Source organism: Gossypium arboreum, chromosome 5, assembly GCF_025698485.1.
Source record: "Gossypium arboreum isolate Shixiya-1 chromosome 5, ASM2569848v2, whole genome shotgun sequence".
NCBI lineage: Eukaryota > Viridiplantae > Streptophyta > Magnoliopsida > Malvales > Malvaceae > Gossypium > Gossypium arboreum.
Genome location: NC_069074.1, coordinates 13,294,698 through 13,305,121, shown reverse-complemented (window position 1 = coordinate 13,305,121; position 10,424 = coordinate 13,294,698). Strand labels below are relative to the sequence as shown.

General features: G+C 35.5%; 2 protein-coding genes and 1 long non-coding RNA gene across 3 annotated transcripts; 1 reads left to right on the top strand and 2 right to left on the bottom strand.

Annotated features, from left to right (window-relative positions):
* Positions 1-1,513: 1,513 nt before the first annotated feature.
* LOC108450304 (ubiquitin-like modifier-activating enzyme atg7) lies at positions 1,514-6,626 on the bottom strand. The gene is made up of 14 exons (XM_017747866.2): positions 6,270-6,626; positions 5,800-6,017; positions 5,504-5,695; positions 5,353-5,407; positions 5,145-5,239; positions 4,799-4,988; positions 4,575-4,680; positions 4,333-4,477; positions 4,095-4,253; positions 3,807-3,995; positions 3,464-3,664; positions 3,258-3,373; positions 2,960-3,119; positions 1,514-2,007 (listed from the first exon to the last, which is right to left on the bottom strand). The coding sequence occupies exons 1-14, from the start codon at positions 6,403-6,405 to the stop codon at positions 1,834-1,836; spliced, it is 2,136 nt and encodes a 711-aa protein (XP_017603355.1). The 5' UTR covers positions 6,406-6,626; the 3' UTR covers positions 1,514-1,833.
* A 314-nt stretch (positions 6,627-6,940) lies between these two features.
* Positions 6,941-9,673, bottom strand: LOC108450213 (putative transcription factor bHLH107). The gene is made up of 2 exons (XM_017747735.2): positions 9,353-9,673; positions 6,941-7,707 (listed from the first exon to the last, which is right to left on the bottom strand). The coding sequence occupies exons 1-2, from the start codon at positions 9,671-9,673 to the stop codon at positions 7,195-7,197; spliced, it is 834 nt and encodes a 277-aa protein (XP_017603224.1). The 3' UTR covers positions 6,941-7,194.
* LOC128292756 (uncharacterized) lies at positions 8,724-9,680 on the top strand. The gene is made up of 2 exons (XR_008282665.1): positions 8,724-9,264; positions 9,366-9,680. It is a non-coding gene; the product is annotated as an uncharacterized LOC128292756 (long non-coding RNA).
* Positions 9,681-10,424: the final 744 nt, after the last annotated feature.

The following is a 10,424-nucleotide window of genomic DNA, read 5'->3' as shown; positions in this document are numbered from 1 at the left end:
TCCTTATTTCTCTAAATATATGATATTGCTATTTTAGTTTAAAAATAACTTTTAAAATTCAATAAATTTATAAAAGTAATGTATTAAGACTTAACAAAAAAAAAGAGAGGAACAATTCTACTTTTTTATTTAATCGGGCGTGAACAATATTGTCTGCTAAATCGGGAATGAGACACCCCAAAACTGAACAAATCACAAGAAGTTGAAAAGCATAGGTGTCGATTTCCAAGTAGTGCCACATGGCTGCAGACAACTGCCAAATATGCTTTAATTTAAGTGTATAATGGAGTGATGTGCATATCCCACTGATGTATTAAACATAAGCTCAAAATTTAATGTCCACAAGCAACAATGGCAATAAGAAATTAATTGGAAGATTATATCATCCACAATGTACAAAAATGGAGGCGTACATGAATCAGAATCCTAATTTGACAGAAACGAAAAAGTGCAAAAGCCACTACCTATTAAACTTAGACCTTTTTGCAAGGCTTTGAGATTCCGAGAAACTGGAGACTTAGAAAAGTTCCAGTCTTGTTTGAGGAACTATTGCTTTTTTTGTTGTTGGGTTCAACTGAAGATTCTCACAGAAGTGTCAAATATGAAGAAATATTTGCCTTGTGGGATTTCATGGAAAATTGATTAGATTGAACTTTGAAAGAGAACAAAGGGAAGAGTCAATGGGTGGTGGGTGAAGCATTAGGCTGCCAGATTCTGCCTAATGTTAAGTTGGGTCATATTTGCTGCACTTTTCTTTTTTTCTTTCTTTCTTTTTAAATAAGACCTGACAGACTTCAATTTAAGCCAACAGGGAAAAAAGAATGCGTTCCCTCCCTAACATCTTGGGTTTGACAACAAGACTTTCCGGGACCCAAAGAAGAAATGGTTGGTTGTCGAGTTTTGAACTAAATATCGACCCGAGTTTTGATGAGACATTTCACCAATTTATTCTTGTAAAATGAAAAAGTAAATTTAAATTATTGGAGACTTGGGAGTGAATGATTTTGATGTCTTCGAATAAATTATTTCCCACTTCTTTTCCTTTGTTGGTTCTAGAATAATTCACTGCAGAATCACAGAGCCGGAAACTGAAGCTAACAAGAGCGAAAAAGGGTCATTTCCAATTCAAAATTATGTGCTCTCTCATGTTTGATTGTTGAGTCTATCAAGTCACTACTGCACAATCACGAAAAGAGAGAATGAAGAGAACACTTGTGAGAGTGTCTCAATCAACGAACACGATAAAATTTAAGCTTTGCTTGTGAACTAAGAGTCGTTTGTGTGGTTAGAAATTCTTCATTGTAGATGATGAGATAAAATAATTGGAAATATAGATGATTATACCCACAATGAAAAAGAAAAAGAAAGAAGAATGATGAGTAATTTGACAATGTTTTTGTCAATTACAGAACGGACAAGTTTCATCACCCACAAGATTCATTCTTTTGGGTCAAATTACTTTTTAGGAAAAGATATTACAGCAGCAAATATGTTATCTAGATAGGGATGAGTGTTATGTGCTCAACAAAAATCTGTCAACTTTATTCATGTAGTATTTGAATGATGATAGTTCATATCATATACTCGAATATATGTCAAATGCAGCTATTAGATACCTCTAAAAAAATAGTGTCTAAATAACGAAACCAGCAAAAAAAAATTGCCAATATCTCCCAAATCAACTTGTGTTAAAATGTTTGAAATTGGAAGATGGGAAACTGAGAATGGACATAAATTTGACATTCTTTTTTCTGTTTTTTATTATACAATTAACATGTATTACAAAAGAATAAATTGCTATAATTATGACCTGAAAAAGTACTATTTGTTTCTTCATAGTTCGACGCATTCATCATCTGCAACCTCAATATCATCGTCCCAGTCCAGTTGAAAATAGTTCGCTGATCTCATCAACTCTGTTAGTCCAGTAACATCCTCCAGATACGTTGGATGGTTAATAGCCTGGAGTATGAATTGCATACCTCTCTTTCGATATTCTGACACAACCTGAAAAGGATTGTTCATAATCAACAGAATGTAAAACTGCTACAACGACGGACATGGAACCTTGATCAATTTATTCCAACTTTCAACTAAATATCGAAAGCTGAAGTCTAACTTTATGCATGCATGCTAGAAATTTAATTTGATAATGCAATAAATATTTGAAATTTATTATTAAAGCTTTCTTCGATGACAATACTTTCCATAGCACATGCTTTGTTTCAGAGATTGCATGAAATTTAATAATACTTTTATTATTAAAGGGCTCTGAATTTACCCAATATCAAACAAATTCATAAATTTCCAAATCTCTCAATATCAACTAAAATGAAAACCCGCACATGTAAACTCATAAAACCAGTTTTGCTGAAAGATTCATACAGACTAGACACCTAAAAAGCATAAGGAAACAGAGGGGATAAAACAGGACGAGAAAAACAAAGAGCTATAGTAATAATCATAATAGAAGCACTGACATTTATTCTTTGAATGCAATTTTTCCAGGATGATTTGGATGTCAGTGTTAAGGCTATGTTCTCTTAGTAGACAACCTTTGAGTTGGATTCGGGAATTGAGGTGGGCTAGTGCGAAGTTGAAGGGAAAAGCTTTAATCTCAATCATTTTAAGGCTGGCTTGGTCAGCTTGCATTTATTGGATTTGGAGAGAAAGGAATTATAGACAGTTTGATGGCAAGCGTCATAGTGAACATGATTGGTTAGGTAGAATTAAAGAAATTGTATAGATGAGGCTTCAAGGAATTGCTGTTAACACTGATGATGCAAGGAGCAAACAGTTATGAATTGATAGGAGAATTACTTCTGTATGGTTTTATTGTAAAGTTGTACAGTCAAATGAACATATGTTAAGATGTGCAAATATTTGTTTTCAGTAGCAGACTGCTTACTTGGATAATAAAATCACAATTATCCAAAACTAATAGAAGCACTGAACTTACAGTGCTACAACATGCTGTGCAACTGTTAGAGGAGTGGCCCAAAAGGGTCATCTGTTGAAAGTGGGGGAGGGAGCCTCGTATCTGATGGGGTAAAATACCCAGTGGAAGCTCAAAGTTTCCACCGCTACTGGAGTTGGCAATCTCAGCTTCAGCAAATATCCTGCATATATAATTGGGTGGTTAATGAAACAATCTAGACTTCTGATTAATTCATGATGATTAGAACTAAAAGCTTGCTGAAAATCTTCAAAGAAACTACAATGAGAAAGATTTTTTTCATATGGTTCCAAGGATTTACCCATTAGGGTGATGCAAAATGCCCACTAAAAGCTCCACTGCCAGTGCAGAAGCAATAGGTGCAAGTCCTGGACGTGTAACAGTGCACTGCTGATCCAACGTGCGGTTTGAAGTTGACTGCATAACCCACCACAGATAAATAGTTAAGCTGGACATACAAAAATGCTACATAACAATTGTTACACTCTAGAAACTCAGGTAACTTACATCTGTTGGGGCAACCACATCATTACAGAAGTAACAACCCAGTCTATGTTGTCCATCTGTATTTGTTAGGACAAGGTTGTCCATGCCAGCAGCTAAAGAGTCTTCCGTTTCAGCTTTCAAGTTAGGGATGGAGTTAAAAGGACCAGGCCCATGGCGCATAACCAAGAAACTATCAAATCCTAGAGCTGCAGTAATGGTTATCTGCATAATGAGAAAGGATGAAGAAAATATGCCATCATCAAATGAATCAAATCCAGTAACAAATCTTTACAAATCCTAATCCATGATGCCACAACAAACTTCAAACATCAAAGCAATTGACATATGAATTAAGGAGATGAACCTTGTTCCTGTTGGCACAGAGAAGAGTAGGGAGCCATCGACTCTCTCTAGTATCAGTCAACAAGAAAATTACATCATGAGAATCAATCAAATCATTGAGTCGTTTACAATCTTCAAGCACACTTTTCTCTTCTTGACTGGATACTGGATGTCCAGGCATAGGAATGGCCATAACAATACCTTCAGCTTCCTAAGAAACACATAATAAGATAAATGGTGAGTGGAAATGGATAGATTTTTCTGTTCTGTGTTGATCTTTGTGTCATAGGCCTCAAAGAAAATTAATTACCACTGCAGGAAATATTCGTTGTAAGCTTCTCACTGCTGCTGTGGCTTTAAAATCACCACCATTATGGCAGTCATCCAAAGTGTATAGAGACTGTCTCAACGGATTAGACATAGCCACCCTTCCATTATCAAGCAGTGTAATTCTGCGGACACCCCAAGCCTACAACATACACTGTCTTTAGTCTCAGGAGAGAAGAAATATGATCTGAAATTGTGGTTGCTGCTTTCTGAATACATACCATAAGCATTCTGGCAACCTGACATCCAAGGGTACCTGCTCCAAGGAGAAGGCACTTAAGAGAAAACAAGATTTCTAAGTTAAGAGATGGCAAAGCACGCCATCTCATTAGTTTCAAGTTTAAGTCTGCAGCAGATATGGCTAGCCTGTGGAAAAAAGTGGAAAAAATCTCAAAATGCTCTGGTAAAATATATAAAAATAATACTATAATGCTTAATGAGGTGACAATATAGAAAGAAGTACCTAGTTGGATCCATGGACTTAGCAAGGTTAATACACCTCGGTACTTTTCTCCCCTTGTTAAGTTCCCATCCTACAGCATTGGGCACACACTGCTGTTCTCTCCATCCTAAAGAGACATAGTATGTCAGCAGACAGCAAAGATAGTGTAAAATGAATTCATACCATTGGAACAGATAAATAATGATCCCAAAAATAATCTGTCACCCAAAATTTGGTCACCCTACCTTGTTGAACTGTAATCAAGGCTTCACCAACAAGTGACAAATTCAAATCAGCAAAACCTCGATTCTCTCTATAGCACAAAAAGCGAACAGTTTTCAGATTCCATCTGGCAGAAATAAGTGCTAAGAAGTTGCGGAGAGGCCAGCCAGGATTGTTTGGAAGATGGCATGCGTCATAAAATGCAAATAGCAACTGCCAATAACACATGTCAAAACTTTGAGAAAAAGATGTCCAAGATTTTGCACTTTTAGCCTATCAAAATCATCTATCATATGGAATTTTCATTGAAAAGTCTCCTTTGCAATCATAAACTACTCCTCAAAGTCATTAAGAGAAAGGTAGACAGACCTTTTGACCATCACGTTGACAAGCTTCCAAATCCTTAAGATGCCTGACGGCAGCATGTGAATCAGAACCAATACTAACCAAAAAGAATGGAACATCTACAGTAGACTCATAAAGTCAGGCTATGAATGGCATAAAATTATGGATAAAGAAAAAATGAACATAATCACATTTGAATTTCAATGCGAACTAGCAACAGCAGAGAGGTTACCAGCCGTCAGACTTGAATTCCGCCATTCATTACATGCTGTTGATACAGACTCTGCCTGCATGTAAAAAAAGGTACCATATAAAAGCCTTTTAAGCACTGAGAAAGATAAAATAACCCAGAAATTCCCAAGTGTTAATCACATTCAAAGCACCTCTTCCAAAGTGAACCATTGAGAAGCTGGCCTCAAATCTACCAAGGTAGCAGGAGGATCAAGTGCAAGAGCAGGGAAAGCAAACCAATAATGAAAGTTCCATTTTTTGAGGTCCGCAAATGAGATAAGAAGGACCCTTGATAATACTGCACAATCCTCCACAGCTTTTCCACTATGAATATCCTCCCAAATCTAATAAGAATAATTGAGTCAAAACATAAACTTGTCAAATAAGATTTCAATCAAATCAAACAATTGCATAACACACTTACAGTAAACAATTCAAACTGTTTTACCTTCATCGCTTCTGCCTTGAGCAAGCCTTGTTTATCCAAAGCATGAAAACCTTCCATTGTATTAGTATTGTAAAGAATGCCAGGAACGGAGCACCTATTTCGATTACCCCGAATAACAGACGGCATTGTTGATTCATCATTTGAGTCAGAAAGCAGGGATTCCGCTAAAAGAGTTAAATGATTCGATACTTGAGGATGCGAGCACGGTGCATAGAAACCTGTAAAAAAAGGACAACGAATTTGGACCACAAAAACGCTAAATTTACACTCAAAGCTTCGAAATTGAAAACCTTTGGCATTAATTGCCGCCTTTAACAACAGAAACTTGGATCAAACCCAGTCCAATCAACAACTAATTGTAATGAATGTTTGAAAAGGGAAATTTAGACAAATATATGAGATTTTTGAGTGAATTAAGAGTGAGAAGTTAAATTCAGACTTAAAGAAAAAGATAGAGAAGGGATTCGTACCGGAGATAGGAATAGGAGAATCGTCGATACCAAACTTGTTGAGCTTCAAAGAAGATAATCGGTGCCAAAATCCTTCGTCAACAGAACTCTGAAGTGGCGCAAATTGAAGTATGGATCCGCTCCCTTCTTTTGCCATGCTTTTACTTTCCCGTTTCCGATTCCACTCAATATGCCTGCGATATAAGGTTTTTCCTTTTTTTTTTCAACCTTTCTTCTTTGTTTCTTTTTTTTCTTAATTTATTCTTTTCGGAAACGTAAGCATATCGTTGAGAAGACCTTGTAGAAAGATACCTCCACGCCACGTTGGATCGCTTTTTTGGCTTCATCATATTCTTTTGAAGAATTTACACTGTTGTTAAAATTGTTTAATTATCAATTATTGTTTCAAGAACTTTTTAGAACTGACTTCAAAAAAAAAAAAGTATTGTCTTTAAGACTTACATTATTTATTTTAATGGTGATTATTTATTTAAAGTTTTAAACTTAAAATTCTTAAATATATCATTTTTTAATCTACAAATATAGTAGAATAAAAGTACAATTGGAGATACTTATTCAAACAAAGGCTTTTGCCTTCACCTTGTGTCAATGCCTCATTCATTGGTAATATCTAATTATCTTTTATTATTAAGTTGGTGTCTTTATTCCTCACAGCAAACTCAATCGTATGATTCTTATTTTATATGGAATCTATAAAAATAACTTGAATTTTAGATGATAAGAGTATACATACATCGAGTGGTAATACAGTTTTATTACAAGCCATTTGAAAACGTTCTGGTCTTCTGAAAACAATTACATGCTATTTATAGTATTGATTTCAAACCAATATTTGGGCATATCAGACAAACATCCATACACAGATAAATGGATGTGTCGTCCATTTACCCCAAACGTAGAAAAGTCTAATCTTTTTTTTGGAAAATCAAGATGAGCTTGAGGTATCAATGTAGGAGATCCTTCGCCTCTTGTTCGGGAATGTCAACAATGGGGAGTGTTCCGGTGAAATAGAAGCCTTCTCCACGACAGAATTCAGGGCCTTCCGGATGGAACATGCAAGAAAACGCCGTGCATCGGTACCATCATCATCGTTGCCAACATTTGCAACACTGCTAGTGCTTCTGTAGCTGGCAGTGAAAATAAAATCAGTCTTCAACCGACTTCCCAACGTAGATATTTCTGACTTGACAATCGTAATTGGAAGGGGAAGTGCATCAAGAGCTTGTCCTAGGTCAGTCAGAAGTTGAGGTCTATAATCACAACAGATTAATGCTTTGAAAGAAAACGTCCCGTCAGCTTCGTTGACATTACATGGTTCAACTCTCACCTCATCATCGTCATCCATTGGAACAAGTAAACCTTTGCTGGCTTCAGTTGCATTCTTCTTAAGTTCTTTCAATTGCTTAATTACTTCACCAAGTAATGTCGCTTTATCCATCTATAAATGAGCAAATTGAAACATTACTGTCAGCTCAAAGACATCATTTTAAAGCATAGTCAGATGAATCAGCATCAAACCAGGAACTACCTAGTAGATGATGCGCATAGACTCTGATCCAGAAAATACTAACTCAAATGAACCCTATAATTACTTGAGTTAATTATTGAAAAAATAAATTGAGAAATGAGAAAAGCAACCAAAAAATGCATTTAATATAAGATGTCTAATCCTTGCTTACGTTTAAACCATCATCTAACCAGGACAGGACTATGTATGTCACATCCAGTAGTTAATAAAATAACAAAACAACATAAAGTAGTTAATATATTGAAGAAATATACCTCATGTCATCAAGATCCACAGCAGAACAGCTGTTACATTGCCCCACCAATCCAATCATTATCATCATCATCAATTTCGAATACATATATTATATATGCTGTCCAACCGACCAACTCTAAGGTTTGACAGCAAAAATAATATTGTATAAAGCTATGTCTACAGGTTCATCTTAACTCTATTCCGACTAATTGAACATATCCAAACAAATAAACTATCTTTCATTTTTCTTTCTGTAAGCTTTCTTTTATATAGCAATGCAGATCACTCCTGGAAACAAGCTTTTCATGATTGGTTTTGTTTGAAAATACAGAACATAACTCATCCACAACTCTGAATATTCATCATGATTCAACTCATGTACCACGATTTAAATATAGCAGAAGGTCTGCAATTGGGACCACAAAGATGCTCTCAACCATAAATAATCCTTAGCTGATGCATCCCCTAGTTGACTCTAGCATTCTGAAATTGAGAATTGACCTTCCTAGTGCAAAGAATAATGCAAGAAAATAAGAGCATTACTAGACTCACAATAAGTGATATGACATTAAAACATTAAATACTCTGTTTCATGACATCACGGCTCGCAACTTCTTTTTTTCTCTTCACACAGATACCATTCAAGATAGCCAGTTTTATATTAAAAACTCTGTATTTAATATTATAATGCAAAAAGTTCTAATCATCATTTTACAGGAGTTTCTGATTTAAGTTTATCCCACAAAATAATTAATATTTCATCATTCATGTCCTGATTCATTCCTATCAACAAAGTCGTCCTATGCAACCTCTCTAGGTTCTCAAAATGTTAATTGATGAAAGAAACTGGGGAAAAAGAAACTTTTACACCAGTAAATTAGTCTAAATTTTCAAGATGTTATAATCATTATTGAAGATTTGGGAGAGGAAAAGCAATTAGGTTATGCCTCAGCAAAATTTAGGCCAAAAAATATCATTCTAAGCTAAGTTGCTTTAAGGAAACACCTCAAGTTCTTTACTTTCCCCAACTTTCCTAAGCAATCAAATTAATGCACTCTACCTTGGCAATTAATCAGTTAAAAAGGAAAAGCTTACTGCATATGGTCTAATGAGACCACCTATTAACATCTATGAACTATTGAAAAAGCAGTTCCAGGAAAATTAAGCATCGAAACAGGATACAGTATGTAAGCCAACTTTCCCGTTATTAGTTCCCAGGAATTGGTTCAAAAGGTTATATGAACTCAATTATAGTAGTCATATAGCAATGATAAAACCGAAATTTAACATAGCATCGTTCTAATACTTAATTAATTAGAACCTTTTGTCTGCAGGGCAAAAGGGTGCGGAGCGTATCAAGATGAGCATTGATCCTTTCTCTCCTCCTCCTCTCTGCCTCGCTATGATTCTTCAAAGCCGCTATAATTTTCTCTTCAGAAACGCTTTTCTTCTTTAATTCCACCGGCGCCTTCACCAGCTCTCCTTTCTCATGATCCAAAACCAAGGACTGTGGCACCGGCACCGACAAAGACCCACCATGGGAGCTTTCATTGCATAGACCCAAATCGCGTGAAAATGGATCAAAGATACCAGAATAACAATTCCCGGATGAAAAGTTGTTGTTGAAAGAGTAAGCAGCCATACAAAAACACAAAAACAAAAACAGAAATTCTTTGTTTTTTTTTCCCTTTTCGTTTTTTATATTTTAGGAGCCGGGAGTGAAAGAGAGTAGACCAGGTGGACGTGTGGTGGGAGCAAACCAGAAGGAGAGCTTTTGCAGAGAGAAGTTGTGTTGGTTAACGACTTTCTTCTTGTTGTTTCTGATGATCGGTGCTATGGCTGTTATGATGATAGCTTCCATTACGCGAGAGGAGTAGGGGAGATAGTTGAAGCAAATGAAAAGGTTAACAAGAAAACATCCACATTTTTTTCTTGATGGTCTTGAATTCCTGCATTTCTTCGAGATATGTGTAATTCGTTTTGAGACGTTTGAACGTGGAGAAAACGGAATAAAACCGAAAGGAAAAACAAAGTTGTTGATGGGATTTTTGGGATCTCGATGAATATTCAAAAGGAAATGGACAAACGAGTCAAAATAATCCGGGTTCCAAATCCAAGTAGCAGAGAACTGGGTTTAGTGGTGATACTTTTGTGATTTCTTCAGCATCCAACTAGGGTTGTATAAATAATGTACGACGTGGTGATGTGTTCTTTAATTTATATATTATTTCATACTAGAGTTTTGATTTTTTTTCTTTTTTTTAACATTCAGAAGGTATTTCAGTTTTTTCAGATGAGGTTTTTTTAAAATTAATTTAATTTTAATTTTCAATTTGGTACATAAAATCCTTTTAATTCCAATTAAGTAATTTTATTTTTCTATTAAAATACAT